This window comes from Dromiciops gliroides, chromosome 5 (assembly GCF_019393635.1).
Source record: "Dromiciops gliroides isolate mDroGli1 chromosome 5, mDroGli1.pri, whole genome shotgun sequence".
Lineage (NCBI taxonomy): Eukaryota > Metazoa > Chordata > Mammalia > Microbiotheria > Microbiotheriidae > Dromiciops > Dromiciops gliroides.
In genome coordinates this window covers 90,968,695-90,996,543 of record NC_057865.1, presented here as the reverse complement: position 1 = coordinate 90,996,543, position 27,849 = coordinate 90,968,695, and the positions used below count along the sequence as shown (strand labels likewise).

The window sequence follows — 27,849 nt, the reverse complement described above, 5'->3', positions numbered from 1 at the left end:
TTATGAAAATTGCAACCCATCTACAGAAAAAGAACCAATGGTATCTGAAAACAGATTGAAACACATTTAAAAAAATTTTTTTTTCTTTGACAATTCCTTAATCTGAAGTTTTGTTTTTTTAACTGTTTTCTCTCACAACCTGGCTAATGTGGGAATGTTTTTCATGACTACTCATGTATAACTTATATTGAATTGCTTGAGTTCTTGGGGCGGGGGGTGGAAAGGGAGGTAGGAAGAGAAGTAGAAACACAAAGTTTTTAAAAATTGATGTCAAAATTTGTTTATACATATATTTTAGAAAATAAAATTCTTTTTTTTTTTTTTTTGGTGAGGCAATTGGGGTTAAATGACTTGCCCAGGGTCACACAGCTAGTAAGTGTCAAGTGTCTGATGTCAGATTTGAACTCAGGTCTTCCTGACTCCAGGGCCAGTGCTCTATCCACTGCACTACCTAGCTGCCCCGAAAATAAAATTCTAAACAAAACAAAAGAAAGAAAGAGAGAAAGAACCAGGTATTTCAAAAGGCAGAGGTGAGGAAGGAAGATATTACATGCATAATAGACAGCTAGTGCAAAGGATGGAGAAAAGAGATGAAATAACTGAATGGAGAATATCAAAGAGACCAGTGTGGCAGTGTGTGGAAAGAAATAATGTGGATTGTTTTGTTTATTTGTTTTAAAATTTTAATTTAATTTTCATTTCTGAATTCTCTCCCTCCTTTCCCCCCCTTCCACCTATTGAGAAAGCAAGAGAAACAAAACCCATTACAAATATGTATAGTTGTGCAAAATAAATTCCCATACTAACCACATCCAAAAAAAGAAAAAGAAATGAAAATATCCTTCAATCTATATATCAGCTCTCTATATGTAGGTGGATAGCATGTTTCATTAAGAACCCCTTGGGACTATGGTTGGTCATTGTGTTAATTAGTATTACTAAGTCTTTCAGAGTTTATTATCCTTACAATGTTGTTATTTTATAAATTGTTCTCTTGGTTCTACTCACTTCACTTTGCATCAATGCATACAAGTCTTCCCAGGTTTTTTTGAGATCATAGAAGGGAGTGGTATATAAGATGATTGGAAAGGTAGGAAGATCTTAGGTTGTAAAAAAAAATTTAAATGCCAAACAGAGGACTCTATATTTGATCCTGGAGGTAATAAGTAGTCACTAGAATCTGATGAATGGGGAGGAAGTGTGGAGACAGATGGTGGCATGATCAGACTTGTGCCTTGGGAAAATCACTTTGGTTGCTTTATGGAGGATGGACTAGAGTGGGAAAGATTTGAAAAAGAGAAGCCACATAAGAGGCAAGGCAAGCAAGAGATGGCAAGGGCCCACACTAGGATAGTGGCTGTGTGAGTGGAGAGGAAGGGACAGTTGAAAACAATGTTGTGATGATAGAAATTATAAGATTTGGCATCTGAATGGATCATAGGTTCAGAACTAGCAGAGATGATAGAGGCCATCTATCCCAAAGCCCTCATTTTATAGAAGAAGAAAATGAAGCACAGAGAGTTTGCGACTTTCCCAGGGTCAAACAACTAGTAAGTACCTAAGGCAGGATTGAAAGGCCTGGTCTAGGGGCAGCTAGGTGGTACAGTGGATAAAGCACCGGCTCTGGATTCAGGAGGACCTGAGTTCAAATCCGGCCTCAGACACACTTGACACTTACTAGCTGTGTGACCTTGGGCAAGTCACTTAACCCTCATTGCTCAGCAAAATAAAGGGGCGGGGGGGGGGGGGCCTGGTTTTCATGACTCTATAACTCCATGGTTCCTCACTTAAAGAGTTCAGAGTGAGAAGTCATTGTTACCACTAGGATTGTGAATCTATGAGACTGAAAAGATGGTGAAAACCTCAACAGTAAGTAATAGGGAAGTTCAGAAGAGGAGTAATATTGCAGAGAAACATAATAAATTCTATTGTGGACAGGTTGTGTTTAAGATACCTAAATGGTATCTATTTTGAAATATCTAATAGATTGTTGCTGATATGAGATTAGAGATATAAGAACTGAGATTAGGTCTGGATGTGTATATCTGGGAGTCATCTGCATAGTGAACAAATCCATGGTTCTTCATGAAGTCACTAGTAGAAAGAGATTAGGGATAAAAGAGAAAAAGAAGATCCAGGATAGAGCCTTGGAGTATACTCACAGTTAGTGGGTGTGATATAGGTGATGAATCAATAAAGGTAATGGAGAACTTTTCAGACAAGTAGGAGAATGAGAAGAGAGCAGTGTCATGAAAACTTAGAGGGAAGAGTATATCTAAGAGGAGGTAGTGGTACACTATATCGATGCTGAACAAAGATTAAAAAGGATGAGGTCATTAGATTTGGCAATGGTAACTTTGGAAAAAGCAATTTCAGTTGAGTTGATGAAGTTGGAAGCCAGATTACAAAGGGTTGAGTAGTGAGTGAAAGTACAGGAAGTAGAGGCAGTAAATATAGACCATTTTTTCTAGGAGCTTAAGAATGGGATAAAGAATTGCTATAGATTTAGGCATTTTTGTAGGTAGTAGGGAATAAAGGAAGGAAGGAAGGAAAAAGCATTAAGTGCTTTCCATGTGCAAAGCATTTGAGATACAAATAGAAATACACAACAGTCACCACTCCCCAGGAATTCACACTCTTACAGGGGGAGACAACACACAGAAGATTCCAGCTACAAGTCAGATGGAAAGGCATGGTGTTTCTTAGAATATCTTAGCAAAACAGGTGGTGATACATCTTCTTTAATGTCATTTCCATTGAACAAACCATATCTAGTCTGGATATTGAACTATTTGACAATGCCAAGGACATTGATGGTAAGAACCTTCCCCACCCCCTTGCCCCTGCCAAGGTCTTCAGTAGCTATGGCTCCCTAACCAATTTGAGCCATTTAGCTATTTGAGCCAATTGAGTAAATATCAGAACTGTAATGATTGGAATGATGCCACCTGCTGGAGACTTACTTTAGGAAAGCTCCACCATGAGGAGAAGGCGTCTGAAGGCAAGCCATGTGGCTTTTCTTTGGCGTCAGGAAGTGACGTTTGCTTGTGGGAGGAAGAAGGGGCAAGGCTGGCTCTCTTGGTCTTTTTTTTTTTTTTTTTGTCAGGACTCAGGTAGAGAGTGGAGCTAGAAATGTGCTCTCCCTTTGATAGATAGATGAATCTAGGCCTTTTTCTCTCTCTTCACCAAATTCTTATCTCCTTAATAAATGCTTAAAAGTCTAAACTCTTGCTAAAGCTTATAATTTATTGGCCGCCATTCATTAGATATTTTAGACAGACTAGCTAGAATTTGAGCCCCTTACAGAATAGAGATTTCAACTTAGAGACAAAAGATAATACATGGAGGGGTGGCTAGGTGGCGCAGTGGATAAAGCACCGGCCCTGGATTCAGGAGTACCTGAGTTTAAATTCGGCCTCAGACACTTGACACTTACTAGCTGTGTGATCCTGGGCAAGTCACTTAATCCCCATTGCCCTGCAAAAAAAAAAAAAAAGATAATACATGGAATGGGGGGAAAGGAGACTAGGTTGTCTTTGGGAAACTTCATAGATCTTTTTATAAAATAATTTATATTACTTAAAATTTCTGCCTATATCCCTTCTTCCCATTCCCATTTTTTTTAAAGAAAAAAAAGATGAAGACGAAAAGATCAACAAAACCAATCAATACATTGATAATTCTATCTCTATATATGCATTCTACTCTTGTGGGCCCTTCTGCCCCCATCTCTTTATAGTAATGGGAGAGAGGTATCTTCCAATATCTCTTCTTTGGGGTCATTGCATAGTTCTTTTGATGAACTCAAGCCTCTTCAGAAATAAAGGTCCATTTTTTTTTTTTAAGTGAGGCAATTGGGGTTAAGTGACTTGCCCAGGGTCACACAGCTACTAAGTGTTAAGTGTCTGAGGCCAGATTTGAACTCAGGTACTCCTGACTCCAGGGCCGGTGCTCTATCCACTGCGCCATCTAGCTGCCCCAAAGGTCCATTTTTAAACTCTAATAGTCTTCAGTGATGTTTTCTGGTTTTTCTTTTCATTTGGGTTTTTTTTGTAAGACAATGAATGAGGGTTAAGTGACTTGCCCAGGGTCACATAGCTAGTAAGTATCAAGTGTCTGAGGCTGGTTTGAACTCAGGTCCTCCTGAATCCAAGACTGGTGCTTTATCCACTGTGCCACCTAGCTGCCCCTCCCCAGTGATGTTTTCTGACTGTGAGTCATTGAAGTTTTAAGGATCATGCAAAGAGTTTGGATGGTTGATGCAAACAGACTTTCAACTAGAAGGGGCTGGGGCCAGAAGGATAGAGATCAAGTGCTTTCTCCTAGAACCAACAGTTAGAATAGGCATAGAAGAGTGTCTGCCCCTCATCAGCTGGCCATATCTACAAGGTGTAATATGCCATCCCTTCATGGCCACTGTCAAAACAGTACCTGTCATTTGTCATTCATTGGTTCTGGAACTCAAGCACTTCTTTCTCCAATGAAGCTACTGTTCCCAACTTGTAGTACATGATTTAGATTTTTACAACCTTCCCCTATGGAGAAGCCATCTCTGTAAGAGGTGACTACAAAGAAAGTTCCAGAGAGAGAGGCAAAACTGAACCACATTCAGAGTAGAAATCTAATTCTGACTAGAAACTGGAGGATACTTGGGAAAGAGGAATGTTGGTGGTGTCCATGTAATACAGTCTACTTTACTTCTGCCATGTATATCCACCATCAAACTGTGGTTCTCAAGGGAGGCAAGAAGGGTTAGTGCAGGTGGGTAGCCCCATCTGCACATGGGAGCCAAGTGTCCACTTTGGAATTGGCTATAGCCTCACAATGAACATGTGATTTGCACCAAAAATCAGTAGATAGAAAAAGATCAGAGATTAGAGACAGATGGGGAATGCTAATACTTTTTTTTTGGCTGGATCTCTCATTTCATTGGCACTATATAAGGAACTCTAAGAGAGGACATTTCCTCTACTGATGTAGACTGGCACCTATTCTGCAACTTACAGTTGTAGAAAGTTGCCTGGAGGGCACTGAGAGGTTAAATAACTTGTCCAGTAACATACAGCCAGTATGTATCAGAGGTAGGACCTGGCCCCTTCCTACTTCTCCAGTCTTCTGACACTTGACTGCCTTTCATGTACTATGTTACCATCCAATGATAATGGCCTTCTTGCTATTCCTCATATTTTCCACTACCTGTCTGGACTCCATTCATTTTCTTTTTTTTTCTTTTTAAAAATATTTTTTGATTTTGTTTTGTTTTTATTTTAGTTTTTGTTTGTTTTGCCTCCAATTGGGGTTAAGTGACTTGCCCAGGGTCACACCGCTAGTAAGTGTCAAGGGTCTGAGGCCAGATTTGAAATCAGGTCCTCCTGAATCCAGAGCCAATGCTTTATCTACTGTGCCACCTAGCTGCCCCTGACTCCATTCATTTTCACTGGCTAACCCTCAAACCTGGAATGTTCTCCCTCCTTCACATCCTGGCTTCACTGGCTTCCTTCAAAACTAGACTCAAATCCTACCTTCTGCATAGAGCCTTTCCTAGTCCCTATCATTAGTTCCTTTCCTCCAAAATTATCTCCAATTTACCATGTAAATATATCTTATAGATACATAGCTGCTTGTGTATTTTCTCCCCCATTAGAATGTGTGTTCCTTGAAGGCAGGGATTGTTTTTTACTTTCTTTGTGTTCCTAGTGCTCAACACAATGCTTAGAACACCATAAGAGCCTAACAAATTTTTCTTTACAATGTGACAAATCTGTTTATTTAGACTATTTCTTTCTTTTTAGTAGTATTTTATTTTATTTTTTCCAATTACATGTAAAGATAATTTTCAACATTTTTTTTTTGTGGGGCAATGAGGGTTAAGTGATTTGCCCAGGGTCATATAGCTAGTAAGTGTCAAGTGTCTGGAACCAGATTTGAACTCAGGTCTTCCTGAATCCAGGGCCGGTGCTTTATCCACTGTGCCACCTAGCTGCCCCCTCAACATTTCTCCCACCCTCCATTCCCTCTGCCTTCCCCAAGTCACTAAGCAATCTGATATAGGTTATACATTCCAATCATGTTAAACATATTTCCACATTAGTCATGTTGTGAGAGAAGAATCAGAACAAAAGGAAAAAACTCTAAGAAAGTAGAAATAACAACAACAACAAGTGAAAACTGTATGCTTTGATCTGCATTCAGACTCCATAGTTCTTTTTCTGGATGTGGACAGCATTTTCTGTCATAAATCTTTTGGCATTGTCTTTGATCATTGTATTACTGAGAAGAGCTAAGTCTATCACAGTTAATCATCACACAATGTTGCTGTTATTGTGTACAATGTTTTCCTGGTTCTGCTTATTTCACTCAGTATCAATTCATGTAATTCTTTCCAGGTTTCTCTGAAATCCACTTGCTCATCCTTTCTTACAGCAGAATAGTATTCCATTACATTCATATATCACAACTTGTTTAGCCATTCCCCTCATTGATGGGCATCCCCTCAATTTCCAATTCTTTGCCATTATTTAAACTATTGAACTATTTGTTTTGTCTTGCCTTTGGGTAGGGAAAATATGCCATGAAACTGTTGAGTCTGCAGACTTAACTGTCCTGATATCAATAGGAAAATTAACAATTGAAATATGATCCATTAAAAAAAATAGGGCAAATCAAAGCCTACTCTGAATATATTGTCTCAATGTGGTTTAGTAGAAATAGTAATGTTTGAAAATTCTTGATGGAATATATGGAATTTGTAATAGAAATTTTAGGAACATCAGAGGCTTCTGGGTAGCAACTGTGACTTGAATAGGAAAGGGCTGTCATTTTTCAGGAATGTATGTATTAGCTAGTGCTGGTTCATTTAATAGGAAAACTAATGGAGTAATGTCATTGGCCAAAGTGCTAGTGACCTAGAGATGACCCTTTAATGAGATCATAGGGGAACCATAGAGCAGGATTTAGCCTCTTATTTCAGTGATGCCCTTAGGAGTCAATAAAAATTGTTTGGGGGAAGAATCTCCACCACTTCCTTTTGAGATCTTGGGGAATTTTATTTTTCAATTTTTTTTTTCTCTCCAGTTATACTCCTAGGGGAGGTTAAAGAATACTGCCCTCTGTCTGGCTGTTCTTTTTGGTTAATATCATCTTTGGGGGGAGAATACTGGCAGCTGTTGCAACTTTGACATCATTTAACTGGCTTTTACCTGCAAGTCTTATTTATGGAGTTTTTAAATATATCTTGCTTAGTTAATGTAGGACTTTATTACGATTTTTGTTCTGTTTTTTGTCTTAATTTTTATTCTCCAAATTGTCAGTCCTGATTGTTTAGACACCTAAAGAACTGGTGCAGAATGTCAAAGAACAAGGACAGTTAGAGACAAAAAGTCACAAGAACTCAGGGAGAAACTGATCATTGATTCCAAATGGCAGGTTTTGGCATTTAAGAGTAATAAAAATCTTATTGGGCTCTTTTTCTCAGGACCCTTGCTTCCTCACTGTAATTTAAAAAAACAAAAACAAAAACCCAACCCTAAAACAAAAAGGAAATCACTACCTGCCACTACCTGGAAGCAACTATTTCCTCAGCAGGCAATGCTGCCATTGGCAAGAGAAACTGCCAAGTCTCAAATAATTTATTGAATCGTGAATGTATGGGGTTGAGCTTAGTTGGCTAGGGATAGAAATATGCATACATGTACTGGAAACTTTGTATGGCAAATTGCATAAACTTCTTCATGGGGCTGAAACCTTACATTCATTATCAAACCTTCAATTTACCAATTGAACCTTGTTTTGACCATCTTTGGTTCCGATCTGGACTTTCTTTTCTGACTTTGTTCCCAGGTCCCTCTGACAAGTTCTTGTAACTGAGCTAGCATTCACAGAATAACTGATGCTTCTAGCTCCTTCCTAAATAGAAACCTTCTAGCTATAGACATTTCTTGATAATAGGTGTGGAGGACTTCAGACTCTTAGTTTCAGATTGAATCTAGTGTTTATATGGTCAAAGAGAAAGATAAGACTTAGTATTTCTGGAAATTAGGACCCTACAAGGAAAGATAATTCAAATATGGAGGTGGGGTGTGAGGGAAAGGGATTCTTATGACCTTAAGTAATCCAGGGAATGAACTACCATAGGAAGAAGGAGGAGCTATCTGAAATGGGGAAGTGGACTTAGGGAGGCAATCAATCTCCTCAAACAAAGAGAGAAATTACATAGATTTGGAATTGGGAGATGAAGTGAGGGGAGAAAAGGGAAATGCAGGTAGGTAGAGAAAAATGGAATCTGATTGTTCCAAACAATAGAAACTACAGTTATCTAACATGGATTTTTCTTTCCTTCTTTCTTTTTTTTTTAGGGCAATGAGGATTAAGTGACTTGCCTAGGGTCACACAGCTAGTAAGTGTCAAGAGTCTGAGGTCACATTTGAACTCAGGTCCTCCTGAATCAAAGACCAGTGCTTTATCCACTGCACCACCTAACTGCCCCCTATCTAATCTTGATTTTTAGAAAGGAATAACATAACATGAAGAATTAAAATGAAAAAAATAAGAGTGACAGTGTGTTAAGATAATGGATTTAGCAGACACTCAGGGACCCACCTGGAGATTTAAACTGATTGAATTAGATAAGGCAACTGACTGTTGACTGCTTACTAGATTGTAAGCACTTCTGGCTGGTACTTAAGGGTACTTAAGAATGGAATTGTTCTCAGAAGCTAACAACTTTGAACTTTGACTACCTTCAGGCCCAGTGAACCAATCAGATTGAAGAACCTCCCATTTCTGGGAGGGAAACAGGAAGGAGGAAGCAGAGGTTGTGCAGAGAGCTCATTCTTTTTGACTGTGAGAGATCGTGGTGGTGGCAGAGCACTTCAGAAATGGAAGCTAGGGAAGTTTAGGATCGTCAAGTTATAAGAACTCTGTTCTCAATCTTTCTCTTTTACTATCTTTCAATAAACCCTTAAAAAACTTAAATTCATTTATCAGTGATTTTAGTCAGTTTTCCCCCAAACTGGGGAGACAGATTAGAACCCACATTTAGAATTTTAAATTACACTACAGTCACAGTGTCAGGCAAAGTAACAATAAAGTAACACAGAAACTATATTATACTTAATGGTAATACAAATAATAAAGCAATATCAGTACCAAATACATACTTACTGAATGGCAGTACTAAATAGTATCTAAGTATTTAAAGGAAAGTTAACTTACTAGTAGAAAATAATTATCTAGAAGACCTAGATAGCATGACAATAATTGCAGGTGGCTTCAACATGTTTCTCTCAGATTTAGACAAATATAACATAAAGATAAATCAAAAAAGACATTAAGGATCTGAACAGGATGTTAGAAAAACTAGATAAAATAGATCTTTGGTCATTACTGAATGGGAATCTTTGAGGACATATCTGTTTTTCAGGATCTTATGGCATCTGTGCAAAAAGTGATCATGGGCTAGGGCACTAAAGAATTCATAAATAAATTGCAATAGGCAGAAATATGAAATATTCTGTAAGTCCATAGTACAACAAAAATTGTGATTGATAAGGGTAACATGAACAAAAGACATAAACTGGGGCAGCTAGATGGCGCAGTGGTTAAAGCACCGGCCCTGGATTCAGGAGTACCTGAGTTCAAATCTGGCCTCAGACACTTAACACTTAGTAGCTGTGTGACCCTGGGCAAGTCACTTAACCCCCATTGCCTGCAAAAAAAAAAAAAAGGGGGCAGCTAGATGGCGCAGTGGATAGAGCACCAGCCCGGATTCAGGAGTACCTGAGTTCGAATCCAGCCTCAGATACTTAACACTAGCTGTGTGACCCTGGGCAAGTCACTTAACCCCAATTGCCTCACAAAAAATACCCCCAAAAAAGACATAAACTGATACCTAATAGTGTAGAAATAATAAATAAATCAACATAATACAAAAATGAAGAGGAGAAATATACTATTTCCTCTCTAATAATACATTTTTATATTTTGGTAATATGGTTTCTTGATTATTTTGGGGATCAAATTAATGGCATATATTTATTATTTTTAAAAATAGCTCATTGTTGGCAAATATAACAAAAATGAAAATTATTGGGTTTTGAAGGGGATGTGAAAAAGCCGGGATACTAATCCACTGTTGGTGTGAAAAGATCCAAACATTCTGGAGAGCAATTTGGAACTATGCCCAAAGGGCTATAAAATTGTGCATACCCTTTGATTCAGCAATACCACTGCTAGGTTTATATCCCAAAGACAACTCCAAAAAGAGAAAAAGATCTATTTGTAAAAAAATATTTATAGCAGCTCTTTTTGTGGTGGCTAAGAATTAGAAATTAAGGGAATGCTCATCAATTAGGGATTAGCTAAACAAGCTATGGTATATGATGGTGATGGAATTTTATTGTGCTATAAGAAAAGACAAAGAGGATGATTTCAGAAAGGCCTACAAAGACTTGTATACACAGAGACTGCAATATTGTTTGATGAAGAACTGTGAAAGACTTGACTATTCTCAACAACAAAATGATCCAAGACAATCCCAAAGGACTATTGATGAAACATAATATCAACCTCCAAAAAAAGAAGTGATATTGATGGAACACAGACTGAAGCATGCTATTTTTCACTTTCATTTTTTCTTTTATTCAAGTTTTCATATACAAAATGAATAATATGGTAATGTTTTACATAATTGTATATGTATAACTTATATCTGATTGCTTATAACCTCAGGGAGAGGGGAGGGGAGCAAGGGAAGGAGAGATAAAAATTCGAACCCAAAACTATAAATAAATATGTTTTATTACTTTTTTTTAAAAAGAAAGAAAGAACAATCTAAACAATGAAAGGAATATTCAGTTATCATGGCTGAGCCATACTAATAAAAGCCATTTTACACTTTTAATGCTATACCAATCAAATTATCATAGGAATAATTTACATAACTTGATAAAAAATAAAATTCACTTGGAAAAATAGAGTATCACCAAAAAAAAAACCCCAAAACCCCCCAGATCTTTCTTTATTACTTCAAAGAACTTTTTGGTTTAAATTTTGTTGCTCACTTTGATTTTCAAATTTTTCCTCATATTTATTCAGTGGCTATTAATTTCTGGATTTTCTAGTCTTTTTATTTCCCTACACAAATCAATGGATTTAAAGTGTTCAATTTAGAGATAAAGATTTTATCTAAAATACTGTTTTTGCTACATTTCAAAAATTGTTTCATTCTTGTTCCTTTAATATGATTTTTTGGAGGGGGGGGCAAGGCAATGAGAGTTAAGTGACTTGCCCAGGGTCACACAGCTAGTAAGTGTCAAGTGTCTGAGGCCAGATTTGAACTCAGGTCCTCCTGAATCCAGGTATGGTGCTTTATCCACTATGCCACCTAGCTGCCCCACTAATATGATGATTTATTGTTGTATCATTAGAAATTATGAATATGTAGAAATCAGAAACATCTGAAGATTTGGGTGAACTAATTAGCATAAAATAAGTAGAATAAAGAGGACAATTTACACAATGACCACAATAATGGGAAAGAAAAAAGCACTTGGAAGACTTCAGCACACTGATCTGCAATGAAGAAGCATTTACTTCAGAGCCCTTAAGATACAGTATGTTGTCTCCTGGCAAAAAGGTATTAGACAATATGTACAGAGTGAATTGTGCACAATTGCTTTTCTTTGATGCATAGACTGTTTGTTTGTTTTGGAGGCAATGAGGGTTAAGTGACTTGCCCAGCGTCACACAGCTAGTAAGTGTCAAGTATCTGAGGCTGAATTTGAACTCAGGTCCTCCTGAATCCAGGGCCAGTGCTTTATCCACTGTGCCACCTAGCTGCCTCCTGTGTATAGACTATTTGGAGAAGAAAAAATTATTTTTATTTTCTGAAAATCAGATCATGGAAAGAACCATATGTTTATACTTCATATTAATATAATGCTTTATAATTTCCAAAGCCCTTTGTATTATCTCATATCTTCATTTTATGAATAACAAAGCTGAACTTCAGAAAGAATGAGTGATTTGCCCACGGTCACACAGTTAATAAGATTCTGAGGCAGGATTCAAACTCAGGTCTCCCTGATTCTAAGTGCAATGGTCTATCTATTTGCACCATGCTACCTTTCATTCATAGGATTGATGGCTCTTAAGAACAACTTTACTATTATAAAGGACATATGAAGGAAGATGCTATCTGAATCCAGAGAAAGAACTGATAAATAGAAGTATGTATAGAATGATTTTACACACACACATACATATTTGTGTCTAATGGTGACCATCTATAGGGAAAAAAAAGAAAGTTACATGATAACATATATTTAAAAGAAATAGCAAGTTGTACACAATAGATTTGCAATTTCATGTACTTTTTATCATGTATCTTTTTAAAATTTTACTATGTTATGGAAATGCTTATTTTGTTTCACATATTAAAAATAAAACAAATAAAACTTTAAAAAATAGAAGAGCCTGGCCTGGGTGGATCAGGAAATGATGGTTTACCCTCCTAGGCTCACAACCTCAAAATCATTCTCCACTCCCACTCACCCCACATATTCAGTCTGTTGTCAAAAGGAAGGCTCAAAAACATCTTCCTCCCAGAACAGAAGAAAGGCAGAAGCTTTTATAGAAGATAGATGGGGTGTCCACTTGAAAACTGGAAAGTTCCCTTTTGTGGTGTGATGTTTAAAATCTAAATTGTGGTCGCCTTAAATTAGAAGCTTTAGCACCAGTCCTTGGGCATTAAACATTTATTAAAGCATACAGATATTCCCATGGAGTTCAAAAAGTTAAGAAAAAAAGCCTATTTAGCCTAGAGTTCCAGCCTGGTCTGGTTCTTCCTCAAGTCCTCTGCCACAAGCCTGCTTCAATCAGAAACTCTCTAGCAAGCTGATCGTGGAAGCTTTTTATAGGTCTGGAACAGAGGCGGTCTTTACACACTGCTTCAAGCTGCTTGGTTGGCATCATCCAAAGCCATTGGTTCTGAAGGTGTTCTCAAGGTGTGATTACAATCCAGTTAATTTGAAGTAGGCTAATCAGCAGCTAATCACTCTCACTTGATTCAATTAGTCTAGATTAATCTTCAGGTGGGTCTTTGAGTATCTGCTAAATCTCATTATTTCATCACATTGGGAAAGCTTGGATGTTCGTCATATTCCTGAGAGTTGAGGGGGATTTTTTTTTTAAATGATGGTCCTAACCTTTGGGGTTATCTCTGTCTCCTGGCTCTAGTCAGGTATTAGCCATGCCTAACTAACTTTCCTACTATAGAATTTTATCTCCCCTTAATTCTTCTTTTTTTATCATAAAAGTATTTTATTATTTTCCAGTTACATGTAAAGATAGTTTTCAACATTTGTTTTCATAAGATTTTTTGTTCCAAATTTTTCTCCATCCCTCCCCAAAACAGAAAGCAATCCGATATAGGTAATGTATGTACAATCACATCAAACATATTTCTGCATTAGTCATGTTGTGAAAGAACAATCAGAACAAAAGGGGAAAACCTAAAAAAACAAAAAACAAAAACAAAAGTAGAAAGCATGGTTCAATCTGCATTTGGAATTCAGTTCTTTTTTCTGGATGTGGAGAACATTTTCCATCATGAGTTCTTTGGAATTATCTTGGATCATTGCACTGCTAAGAAGAGCTAAGTCTATCACAGTTGATCATCACACAATGTTGTTACTGTGTACAATGTTCTCTTGGTTCTGCTCAGTTCACTCAGCATCAGTACACTTAAGTCTGTCTAAGTTTTTCTGAAATATGCCTGCTCATCATTTCTTACAGCACAATAGTACTCCATTACATTTATATACCACAACTTGTTTAGCCATTCCCCAACTGATGGACATTCCCTCGATTTCCAATTCTTTGCCACCACAAAGAGAGGTGCTATAAATATTTTTGTACACATGGGTCCTTATCCCTTTTTCTATGATCTCTTTTCTCCCCTTACTTCTTAGGTGTATCTGTCCTGATATCTAGTTGGTCAATCTAAACTTTACTAGTCCCTTGATTCTTCTCTATATCTGTTCTGTTATCTGGTCACCTTTGGTTTTGCTTCTCACAGGAGAAACTTTTTCTGAATTATCCTAAGCCCTATGTCAATAACATCTCCCTTTTTCTCTATTCACAAAGCTATCATCCTGGTTACAAACAAGTCTTCATCACCTCTTTCCTGGACTGCAAAAGCCTTATAATTAGTCTCCCTGTCTAAAGTTTCTTCCCACTCCAATCAATCTTCCTCTAAGTGGACAAAATTATTTTCTGAAAGTACTGGTCTATGTCACTACCTCCTCCACCTCTATTCAATAAACTCCAGTGATTCCCCTTTATCTCCAGGATCAAATGTAAAATCCTCTGTTTGCCACTGAAAGCCCTTCAAAACTGGCCCCTTTCTAGCTTTCTAGTCTTCTTACACTTTCTTACCCCAACATGCACTTTATGTTGGTCTACTTGTTCTTCTTCACACATGGTACTGCATCTCTCTACATATATTTGCTATCCTTTTTTGTGTGTGTGAGGCAATTGGGGTTAAGTGACTTGCCCAGGGTCACACAGCTAGTAAGTGTTAAGTGTCTGAGGCCGGATTTGAACTCAGGTACTCCTGAATCCAGGGCCGGTGCTTTATCCACTGTGCCATCTAGCTGCCCCTTCTACATATATTTGCATTCATTGGCTACCCTCTGCCCCCATGTCTGGAACGTGTCCCCTCCTCATCTCTCTCTCCCAGCATCTCTGGCTTCTTGTATATTGTGAATGTACACCAGAAAAGTGAGCTGCTGGAGAGATGGGACCATGTTTTTTGCCTTCCTTTGAATCCCAGGTGCCTGGGACCTAAGTATGGTGGGTGGGAATTGATGGAATAAACTAATGAAGTCACCCTACCTCATTTAAAGTAAATGATACCAAAGCACACAAAAGACTTGCATCATTCAATTACAAAGTGCTTCTTAAAGAAATAGACAAGCTAAATAGAGGAATATTCAGAGCTGGGCTTTGCCAATGTAATAAAAATAACAATACTATCAAAGTCAATTTACACTTTAATGTTGTATCAAATAAATAACCAAGGAGATAATTTATAGAATCTGATAAAATAATTACAAAGTTGACTTAGAAAAATAAAAGATCTAGAATATTGGGGAAATGAAGAAAAGAAGTAGGGACAGGGGGCGGCTAGGTGGCGCAGTGGATAAAGCACCAGCCCTGGATTCAGGAGGTCCTGAATTCAAATCCGGCCTCAGACACTTGACACTTACTAGCTGTGTGACCCTGGGCAAGTCACTTAACCCCCATTGCCCCGCAAAAAAAAAAAAAAAAGAAGTAGGGACAAAGAATGAATAGCACTTCCAGACCTCAAACTATGTTATAAAGCATCAGTCATCAAAACTTTCTAGTATTAGTTGAAAATAGAGACAGATTAATGGAACAGACTAGACAAGGGAGAATCAGGGAAATGGAATTCAATTAGCCCAGTGTTTGATAAACTGGAAAACATAAATTTCTTAGGGAAAAATACTCATTTAGTAAGATGATGTTGTATGTCACTCCAGTCCTGTCCAACTCTCCTTGATGCTATTTGGGGTTTTCTTGGCAAAGATACTGGAGTAGTTTGGCATTTTCTTTTCCAGCTTATTTTACAGATGAGGAACAGAGGTGAACAGATTTAAAGTGATTTGCCCAGGATCACAAAACCAAGTATCTGAGGCTAGATTTGAACTCAGGTTCTCCTGACTCTAGCCCTGGTATTCTATGAACTGTCCCATTTAACTGACTTGGTAATAAGAAATGTTGGACAACTAAAAGCAGTCTAACAGAAATTAGGCTTATAACACCTTATACCATTTTCCACAATACATTTTAAATAGATACCTTACTATTAAAGATCATATTGTAAAAAAAAAAAATTAGAAGAAAAGCAGACCATATACCTCTCACAGGTATGAGTAGGAGATATATTTTTTTTTGGTGAGGGAATTGGGGTTAAGTGACTTGCTCAGAGACACACAGCAATTAAGTGTTAAGTGTCTGAGGCCGGATTTGAACTCAGGTCCTCCTGAATCCAGGTCAGGTGCTTTATCCACTGTGCCACCTAGCTGCCCCTGATATATTCTTGTTTTTTGTTTTTTTTGTTTTTGTTATTTTTTGCAGGGCAATGAGGGTTAAGTGACTTGCCCAAGGTCACACAGCTAGTTAAGTGTCAAGTGTCTGAGGCTGGATTTGAACTCAGGTCCTCCTGAATCCAAGGCCAGTGCTTTATCCACTGTGCCACCTAGCTGCCCTTCTGATATATTCTTAACAAAACAAAGAGGCAATTATAAAAGATAAAATTATTAACTCTGGAAACCAAAAAGCTTCTGTACAGATAAAATTAATGCACCTAAGATAAGGAGAGCAGTTGAATAGGAAAAAACATCTTTGTATCAAATTTGTCGGATAAGTTTTCGATATCCAAGATAAATAATATATATGTATATATATTTAAATAATAGCCATTTTTCTAATAGATAAATGATAAAAGGATGTGAACAAAGTTCTTAAAAGAAGTACAATTCATAACCATATAAAAGAATGCTCCAATATAATAAGAGAAATCAAAACAACCCTAAAACTTCACCTTATACCCTAAAAAATGGCAGAGGACAAAAAAATGGCAATATTCAACATGTTTTTTTTTTTTTAAATAAGATAATAGGGCACATGAATAATGTGAGAAATAATTATTAATAATCATTATCTTGGGGGACCCAGTGATCTCCCCTTCTTTCTTTGTCCTTTCTTCCCCCTACTCCTCCAAGGTCTAAGTTCTCTTTGAAAGTAAGATTCATTTGAATCAAAGGAACCTTGGGTGGGGACATCCTTTTGTCTAGATAGCTGAAGGACTCTGGCCTGCACAAAGACACTTAGATGGAAATTATTTTGGGTGAGGGGTATTACATTCTTCTTATGTCATTACCAAGAGTTGAGTGACATGAGTCACCTATCCCTGAACTTCATTTTAATATAACCCACCTCCAATCACATCAACCAATTAGATTTGATTATCATTAACCAGTGTGATGATTGGAATGATGCTACCTGCTAGAGACTTACTGTAGGAAAGCTCCACCATGAGGAGAAGGTCTCTGAGGGCAAGACCATGCATCTTTTCTTTGGCATCAGGAAGTGACGTTTGCTTGTGGGAGGAAGAAGGGGAAAGCTGGCGCTCTGACTCTTTTTTTCCTGAGGACTCTGGTAGAGAAGGGAGCTAGAAATGCATTTTCCCTTTAATAGAAAGATGAATCTAGGCCTTTCTGTCTTTACCAAATTCTTATTCTCCTTAATATATGCTTAAAAGTCTAACTCCTGCTAAAGCTTATGATTTGTTGGCGACCACTCATTAGATATTTTAGACAGTATAGCTAGAATTTTAGCCCCTTACACCAGTAAGACTTGATTGCTATATGATGGACCTCCTACAGTTGGAAGGGTATATTAACTGTGACCCCACCACTCTTAGAGGTCTTTGGTCCAAGAAAGATGGCCAATAGACATTCTTTTATTAATAAACTGCTGGTCTATTAATAAAATTATTAAATTACCCAGAAACTATGTGTTTCATATTTTTAATCATCACAATACATTGTTGATGGAGCTGTGAAATGGTATAAACCTTTTGGAAAGCATTTCAGAATTATGCAAATAAAGTAATTAAATTGTCCATAACCTTTGAATCAAAGATCTCATTACTAGGTTTATATCCTAAGGAAACAATAAGAAAAATTCCCATATACATAAAATATTTTTAGTAACACAGTAGATGTCCATCATTTGGGGAATGGTTAAATTATGATACATGAATTAATGGAATATTACTGTAGTATAAGAAATTATGTATATGATGAATACAGAAAAAATATGGAAAGATCTATATGAACTAGTGAAGAGGGAAGTAAACAGCCAAGAAAACTATATATAATAACTAGAATATAAATGGAAAGAGCAACCACACACATAAATCAAAAGTGAATATAACAAAATTATAAAAATAAAGCATGACTCAAATGAAGAGATATGAAAGGACATACAACCCACCACCTCGTGGAGGCAGGAGGTCCACAGGTATTACATATTACACATATTTTTGGACTTTCAATATATTGATCAGCTCTACTGATCTTTTTTCTCTTTTTCCTTTTGTCTTTAAAAAATACTATTTGTTTGGATAGAGCACCGGCCCTGGATTCAACAGGACCTGAGTTCAAATCTGGCCTCAGACACTTGACACTTACTAGCTGTGTGACCCTGGGCAAGTCACTTAACCTTCATTGCCCCACAACAAAAAACCCAAAAAACAAACAAAAAAATACCATTTGTTATATGGAGTGACTCTAGAATGGAGAGGAAGAATTATAATGGGATAACTTTGATCATGTAAAAAAAATGAAAGATATCAACAAAAACTTATTTTAAAAAAGAACAAAATGCTATTTCTAGTATATTAACCAGGTGAGAACACATCTTAGTCAATTTTATAAACCTTAGACCAAGTTCAAAAAAGTCCTCAGTCAGTTTTATAGGAAATATGTTTGGATTGACTGAGGAAACTTTTTAACATCCTGGGATGGGGGCGGGGAGGGTCAGTGTATAAAATTGAAGAGCCAGTTCAGAATAAAAGAGATCTGAGCAAATGGAGAGGGGAGAACATTCCCTTTAGAAGGAATCAATTGAAGAAAGAGGAATGGACCTTAGCCATAGGTCTTGGTCTTTATCCCAACCCCCTGACTTGAGGATAAGCCTGTGAGCTTTGAAGTAGCCAAAAGATTTTGAACTTCCCATATTCCCATTGGAATCCTAGCAGTATCCTTAGATCAACTGATGGTAGTATCTGCTACTGGAACCAAGGATAAATCAAGGCTCTATAGGACACAGACCAAAGTCTCCATAGAGGCCAACAGAAAAGCTCTGCTATACCTAAGAGGAGCATCTTAAGGATTTTTTTTTTTGTGTGTGAGGCAACTGGGGTTAAGTGATTTGCCCAGGGTCACACAGCTAGTAAGTGTCAAGTGTCTGAGGCTGGATTTGAATTCGGGTCCTCCTGAATCCAGGGCCAGTGCTCTATCCACTGCGCCATCTAGCTGCCCCAATCTTTTTTTTTGGGGGGGAGGGGACAATGTGGGTTAAGTGACTTGCCCAGGGTCACACAGCTAGTAAGTGTCAAGTGTCTGAGGCCGGATTTGAACTCAGGTACTCCTGAATCCAAGGCTGATGCTTTATCCACTGTGCCACCTAGCTGCCCCAATCTTAAGGATTCTAACAAAGAGACTTCCCTTTTGCCACATGAGCTCTCTGAACTTGAGGTCACTTTCACCTGGATTCTAGAAGTATTAGAGAAAGAAATGTGTGTCACATATTTAAGGAGATGCTTTATGTCAATTATATTACTATAGCAAAATACTTTTTATTCTGGCTTATTAATTGATAATCAACACATAATAAAGGCAGGGAGCACACCAATGAGTGAGGACTTATGAGCTATGTAGCATTATAACTCTTCCTCAGACCTCTTAAGGCTACTCCTAGTGCCCTGAGGGAACATGGAAACTATCTCCAGACACCTACTTAGTGCGAATAGGAGTTGAGAGAGAGGTTTCAGAGCATTTTCTACATAAGCACTTAATAAATACTTGTTGACTAACTGATGACCGACTGATTGACTGGACAGAAGTTCATATGTATGGCAATTTCAAAAATCTGTTAGGCAGGCAATATGCACAGTGCTGAACATAAAGAAGGGGATCACAAATTACTTGATTAACTAATAGAAGAAAAATGTAGCACCCCTTTTCTGGGGTATCCTACCACCATTCTCACTAGAAGGTGAGGTCCCCCAGTAGAAGACTATCAATATTCAATGTCATCTATGGGTCTAAATTCCTGAAACCATAGCTCACAAGTTTCCAATGCTACATGCTTCTTTGTTGAGATAATTAAATTAGCTCAAAGTAAAGGCTTTTACTAAAATAACAACATAGACAATATTAACAGAACATTCAACATATGTGAAATGCCCTTTCCCACAAATTCCAAAAGTGAGCATACACATAGGGTATATTAGTAGAGAGGCATACCTATAGGGAGCACAAGTGGCCAAGGCAACTTTTACCTCATCACTGCAGGGCCTCCCATAGTGTTTCTCTTTGTATAAGACATAAGCCTTGCTTGGATCTGCATAGGCCAACACCACTGTATACATAGGGCAGGTGATCAAGTCTTTGAAAGCTTGATCACATTTGTCTGTCAACTGATCTCTAAATGCCTTTGTAGGCATTTATAGTTCTCAACATATTAGTAATAATAATTGGCAAGTCTCATAAAAGTCCTTACATTTTAAAGATTTTGTGGAAATGGACACTTCAGAAGCATTTAAAACTTTCTTGGTTTGCATTCACACCTTGTTGAGATACTATGAGACCTATATATTTAATAGAAGCTCTGCAAAATTGGCACTTGTGGACTGACAGCTCTACATCAGCTTTTCCTAGCTGCTTTCATTAGTCCCTCCCTATGTTTTTCTAGTCTTTCTAAATACAATGAGGTTATAAGGCATAAATTCAAGTAAGGAAGATGAAAGCCATCTTCTCTTTGTCTTCATTAACCATAGGAACCTGATAATATCTATAGTATATCTATAGTATAATTCTAAAACTGAGAACCAGGGTATCTTTTTTTTTTTTGGTGAGGCAATTGGGGTTAAGTGACTTGCCCAGGGTCACACAGCTAGTAAGTGTTAAGTGTCTGAGGCAGGATTTGAACTCAGGTCCTCCTGAATCCAGGGCCAGTGCTCTATCCACTGCGCCACCTAGGTGCTCCAGAACCAGGGTATCTTGAACCAGGAGCATAGTGTACTTGCCCACCTCAGTTCTTTTGTTTAAAGGCTGGTAGTCTACTCAGATTTGTATCTTTCTGTATTTTTTTGTGACCCTCACTAGAAGCAATGAACATAGGGTGCTGAACTTGGGATGATGCTACTGACCGGCAGTTCTTTCACATAGTTTCTAATGTCTTCCAACACAGAAAAGGGAATCTTCCTAGATCATTCCTGGCTCAGTCAGGAGTTACTGAGTTAGAATCTGTAGGTTATTTGTCAGGCTCATTCTCCATTCCACTCATGCAGCCAAAACATGCCTGTCTTCTTTCTGAGGGTCTACTGCAACTGATCTTTCCATCCTTCCAGTACTGGGGGGTCACCTAAGTCAAATACCTCAGGATTCACTTCTGAGTTTGAAGAGCTAGCACTTTCATGATATAAACATCCACTGTTTATCTCTACTGTAGGTCTTTGCATAAGCTTCATGGATGTTAAAAATGGACAGGTATTTGGCCCCAACTTGTTGCTTGCAGGATCCTGATCATATTTTGAACAGGTCAGAATTGGTTCTAATCTATGTTCATGCTTCAGTGAGAGCTGGTGGATCTGGATATACTAGAGTCATAGTGTCTACTTTCTTGTTGAAACCAACAATTTCCTTATGGAACTTAAAGCTTAATGCATTCCAGATATGGGTCACTTTTATCACTTATTCCACCAAGTTCCAGCCCTTTTAAAGGTTGTAAAGGTATTTTCTAAAAAAAACTGGAATAGGATGGTAATTTGAGATGAAACTTTCAAGGAGAACATCACAGGGTATATTATTAATCTTCCCCATCACTTTCATGGAAGGTTATATGAATCCAGGTATAATAGACCCCTCAGAAATTAATGATATGGGGCAGCTAGACAGCACAGTGGATAAAGCACTGGCCTTGGATTCAGGAGGACCTGAGTTCAAATCCAGCCTCAGACACTTGACACAACTAGCTGTGTGACCCTGGGCAAGTCACTTAACCCTCATTGCCCTGAAAAAACAAAAGACAAAAGAAATTAATGATGAAGTCATTATTACTGTTCTCGGGGTCTGGGGAAAACTTTCCTTGCCCCACCTTCTTTTCTTGATGCTGGTTCAGGAGATTTTATTTTCTGTAGGACCAAGGCTGTGTACCTACACCCAATATATCCAACATACAGATGAATACATATATACATTTATATATATATATAAAATATATATTATATATATATATATATATGTAGAAAACATGGGTAGGCATTAAGCTTCGAAGTCTGTAAGACCAAGTTTCAAGTCCTTCCCTATCTCTGACATATACTCCTCTTGGACTTCTCAGAACCCAAAGCAGTTCTCTAAAAGCTTAAGTTTGCCACTCTGTATCAGTGGAAAGAGTTTCCATACTGATGAAATCACCACTTTGGATCTTCACAAAACACACCCTCACACATACACACACATCATGCATTTAAGATACACACACACAGAGTCAGTTTTTGTTTTGTTTTTGTGAGGCAATTGGGGTTAAGTCTTTTGCCCAGGGTCACACAGCTAGTAAATGTGTCAGTTATTTTTAATTGGAGGCTGCAAAATTTCCATTGTTTTGTCTATTTCATTTTTCTACTAGTGCTAATAAGGCCTTAGATTTCAACAGAAATCTCAACTCAGCTAATTTATGGCCAACTTTCCATTTGGGGAGAGGGCTAGAGAAGTGGGGTAAATACGTAGGCCTCTTGCTCCTCCTTTTTTTCATCTTGAGAGTTGTTACTTGATTATTTTGTTGACCAAAGGACATGGAGAAAGGAACTCATAAGACAACATTTGCTGGTAGTGTGGTGGTGTGAAGAGGCTGAAAGTAGGAGTTTAAATCAGGTTTTATGACTATTCATGGATGCTGTTAGACCTTACCCTCTACCTCTATCCTTCTAACAACCACCAGTCCCTCTTCCTCCTCTGAAAGATCCAAGGAAAATTGTCAGCTATTATTGTAAAACCTAGCAAGGCCAGCCAACTAAAATAACTCTTGAAGAGATAGCAGTTATTCAAAATGAGGAAGAAATATCCATTCCACTCCTACATCTTGCAATGGAGAATTGTTCCAGGGTTAAGAATTCTACCTGCAGACTGGGAAGGTTGGGGTTAAAAGTCTGTGCCCAACAGCCAGAGGCCCCACAGCTGCCAACAATTAGGCAGTCCCGGGTTCCCCATAGGATACTCCTGCTGATTTATTAAGACTAATTGCCAGCAAGCATCTGAGTGGATGATAGGTAAAGATGGAAATCCATTAGGAAAAGGCTTTGTGTGAAGAACCCAAGGCCCTGTGAGTGCATATATGTGTATAGTCAAGTGGACAGTCCAAGTATGTGACTTTCCTATATTATTGAAAAATTAGCATGTAATGTTTTGGTCAGAGAAGGTCATAAGCTAATCTATAAGCAATCCAATCTTATGGAGCTCCCAGCCCTCCCTCTATAGATCACTTGTGAAGATGAAAGAAAACCATAGAGGCCAAATGAAATCTGTGCTTTGTCTTGCCATCGAACATTAGTTTCAGTTCTCAAGCTGTGAAGTGGTTGCTCTAGAGATAACATGTAGGCTCACAGCAGTTTATGGAGATGAGTAATTACAGATTGAATCAGTGAGGAGATACAGCATGGGAGAAATAACACAGGCCTGAGTGTTAGGAGAGTGGCCTTCTAGTCCCAGCTCTGATTCTTACTACTTATGTGTTCTAGAACCAAGCACTTACCCTCAGGGTGCTTGTTTCCTCATCTGGGAGAGAACTAGATAGGGTTTCACTAAATCCCCCTCCAGGTCTCAAACCCTGTTTCCTATTGTCTGTTTTTGCAAGAGCAGAGAAGGCAGTATGATATGAGTGGGATGGGGGCTGGATTTGGGGTCATAGAATATAGGCTTAAATGTGGGCTCTGTTACATGCTATCTTTAAGCAAGGGTGTACTAGAGCCAGCTCTTTCCCAGTCAGCTCTGGTTAAATCTTAAGTGTATTTACAGCTTGAAAATGGGCAAATGCTATAAATGTAAGGCTTGATTTGTTTTTCTTTTTGTTTGTTCTCTACACTTAAAATGATAAAGAAAATGTTAATAATTCAGATTAAACTTAAAAGTGTGCTCTGCCTTTTCAGAGAGCTGGTTGTTAAACATTTACCAGCAACTACCAGCCTTTAAGTCACTTAATTTCTCTGGGTCTCAATTTCCTCATTCAAAAAAATGAGAGCATTGAACTAGACCTCAAAGGTCCCTTCCATCTCTGAATTCTATGGTCTCTATGATGTAAGCTAAATCTACCCTAGAACAACTCTGGCACATAGTAGACATTCACAAATGTTAACTGATTGACTTTAAGAACATTCATTTGCATTAAGCTCTTCTTGTACTAAGTTGTAAAATAATTTGAGGGCAGGGGCTATATCTTTTCTCAATATCTCCCCCAGGCTTAACCAGGTGTTCTGCCCACAGTAGATGTTTAGCTACTGTTTGCTGATTTTTTTTATCCCATAGCATGATCTATGTTCTTTGATCTATTCATTAAAACAAGTCTTGTGGGACCCCTATCTACTTGGTGATCCCCTGCTAGCAACTGATTTATGCAGCTGCATCTACACTGAATAACTAAACTGCATTTCTCTGTAATTGTTCTCTGTCAGACCTTTCTGAGGATTTACTCTTTCAATTCAGGTTTATACATAAAAGCAAATGCTGCAACCATATTAGAAGTGGTCTTTAACGTACCTAAGCCAAGGTCCTAAAAGACCCTTCATTAGGATAAGTAGTGCTATTGGCAATAAAGAAAAATATCCCAAATACACTTAATTGGGGTATGAGGCAAACTTATAGCTCTAAGATAATTGGATATTGGATCCCCTTCAGTTTAAAGCCTGGTGTGAGCTGATAATATTTTTCTAGAGGAAAAAGTAGGAACAAAGGAGGAATTAGATGGGGATGGAGATTGCCTCTCATCTCAGGAAACTACTGGGAAAAGGGAATTTGTTAGATGACTCTAGGAAAGAAGTAATAATGTTGATTGATTGATTGCTCTAGTCAAGGCTACCCAAGGGTGTGTGAGGCCCTAAGCAAATTTTTTTGGAGAGGGTAGGGGTTATCTAATCAATTTGATTAAAAAATGTATTACAAGATTCATGGGCCCCTGTGAAACAGATTTTTTAAATGAAGATTTATAATAATTAGCTTATAATATTCACCTTTATAAGAAATATTGTGATTTAAAACACTGAACTGTGCAGAGCTGAAATATCTGCTTAAATTTGGATTATGACTATAGCCCATTCAGCCACTCACATAATAATTCCGTATAGTGCGTGGAACTACTGAGTATGAAAGAATCTGCCCAAAGGCATGTTTGTCAACTGACTCTCTAGAAAAAATGAATGATGGGGAGGCTAGGTGGTATGGTGGATAAAGCATGGGCCCTGGATTCAGTAGTTCCTGAGTTCAAATCTGGCCTCAGACACTTGACACTTACTAGCTGTGTGACCCTGGGCAAGTCACTTAACCCCATTGCCCCATAAAAAAAAATGAATGTATACACCAACACAATTTTAGGTTAATCTGCATTATTAACATTTTCTCCATCACTTTTAAAAGTCTAGGCAATCAGCAAAAGAATAAGTCAAGCCTTGATTTATAGGGTTTGCTGATTTCTGAGTTGTAAATATTCACACAGCAAAGTTTAACAATGGCTCTTGGGACCTGCCCCCATCCACATCTCCAGTTATTTGAAACACCTTTTGTCAAATACGCCAGGAGATGGGTTTATATTGTGAAGGCCCACCTCATCCATCTGCTGCCCAGAGTCCCTCTAGGATCAAATACAAAGTCTTCTGTTTGATATGTAAAATCCTTCACAGTTTGGTTACAGCCGGTCTTTCTAGGCTGATCACACCTGACTTTTCCTCCTGCTTTAATGATCTGGCCGCATTTACACACATTCCTCATCCTCTCTCCTTTCTCTGTCTTTGCATTGACTGTCACCTCTACCTGGAATCTTCATTCTCATCCTCCTCTTGACTTCTTAAGCTCAAATATCTTCAAGAAGTAGTTCCCGTTTCCACTAAGTTGTTGTTTGTTCTTCAGTCTTGAAGAAGACCATGACATTGGGGTGATGTTATGACTTGCACAGAGCCATCTGGGTCCAGTAGCAAGATATACATTAGGACAACTGGAGGTAGGCCCGGATGCTTAAGGCAATTGGGGTTAAGTAATTAGCTCAGGGTCATACAGCTAGTAAGTGTCAGAGGTGAGATTTGAACTCAGGTACTACTCACTTCAGGGTCAGTGCTCTATCCACTGTGCCACCTAGTTGGCCTACTAATTTGTTAGCCTAACTCCGAATCACTACATATTCATTTTGTACATAACATAGCTATTCTTCTGCCTTCTACTAGTAAAACGTAAGCTTCTTGGGAGCAGCTAGGTACACGGTAGATAAAGAACCGGTCCTGGATTCAGGAGGACCTGAGTTCAAATCCAGTCTCAGACACTTGACACTTGCTAGCTGTGTGACCTTGGGCAAGTCACTTAACCCTTATTGCCCCACAAAAATAAAAAGAACACTTTTTTATTAGTTTCTCCAGCACTTGGCACAGTACCTGACACATAGTGGCCTCTTTTGTTATAAATGCTTATTGAATAGGCAATGATAGAATAAAGATAAAGATATAACCAAAGTCCTCATGGAGCTTACAAGTTCTGACATGTACATAAATAATGTAGGGTAGGTTATGATGAGTGCAAGGTAGAGAATACAAAAAGCTCAAGAAAAATTTGGGAGGGAAAAGAACTTATACCTGGGAGGACAAAGGAAGAGATGGCACCTAAACTGAAACCAGAGGTTAAAGAAAGCTTTTGCCAAGTTTTTTGATGATAAGGAAGCACATTCCAGGCTAGGAAGACAGAGTACCCAAATGCACTGAGATAGGAGGAGAGAGCAGAAAACTTTCCTATACCAACTGTGGGAAAATATGGGCCCTCCTCAAAAGCCCCCCCTCAATTCCAATTGGCTAGTGTTTGGTGCCAGTGTCTTGACTCACAAATTGTAACTGAGGAAGAAGGGAGGGGCCAGCCGGTTTAGATAAAAGGGCTCCGAGCCTCGCCACCGTTTCCATTAGGGAGCTGGCCCATTTGTGCTCAAATGTATAAATAAAGACCTTTGATACTTCTCCAACACTGAGTCCCAGAATTTTTTTTTCCTGGGGGCTTCCCAAGTTTATTGCAAAGAACACCAAAGTAAACATTAAACAGCTCCTCTTGGTGTTCATCCCAACCGTGGGCTGGGTAACTTGCAGGTTGGACAAACTGCCAAAGTCCAGGAGTTTCAACATTTCTTTGGTATCAGGGTCCACTTCAATGATCTCCTGATCCAAAGCAGAGACCTCAGGGACATAGTTATCCCTCCTTTCTCTTTCTTCTTCCTGCAACTTGATGGAGATACCTCTCCCAGGGCCTCTCTCGATGCGCTCCATCAGATGAGTAACATGTCTGGCAATCTTGTCACAGAGCTTCTTGCTGGGGATGATGGTGATCTCCTGGTATACAGGCTTGTTGGTGTGGAAGTCGTTGCCCAGGCGGGTGTAGTAGTACTTTAGTAGTAACTTTCGATGATGACCCGAGCCGCCTTCTTCACGGTCTTGGTCCGAACAGGACCCATGTTGGCTGCTGGGGGTGAAGGGACCCAGAAATTTTTAAATGGGGTTTCTCACAATTTGCTTCTCATACCAACAAACTCATAGGTTCGATCGTTCTCCTAAAAGGAATTACTCTGATTCTAAAAATATTCCCTGATTTATGACTTATTGTCTTGTGTTTCTCTCAGTAAAGTAGCTTAAAAATTCATGTTTGGCAAATAACATACATCAAATTAACTGAATAGTTAATTACTAAAAAAAATTATTATGACAGCTAAGTGACACAGTGGATAGAGTGCCAGGCCTGGAGT

At 38.3% G+C, this 27,849-nt stretch overlaps 1 protein-coding gene across 1 annotated transcript in view; it reads right to left on the bottom strand.

The window, feature by feature from the left end:
• Window positions 1-27,561, bottom strand: part of LOC122728736 (40S ribosomal protein S17-like) — a 121,268-nt gene extending 93,707 nt beyond the window's left edge. The window contains 2 exon segments of the mRNA XM_043967526.1: window positions 27,137-27,502; window positions 27,505-27,561. Coding sequence (XP_043823461.1) covers window positions 27,137-27,502; window positions 27,505-27,561 — 423 coding nt within the window.
• Between the last annotated feature and the right edge of the window lie 288 nt (window positions 27,562-27,849).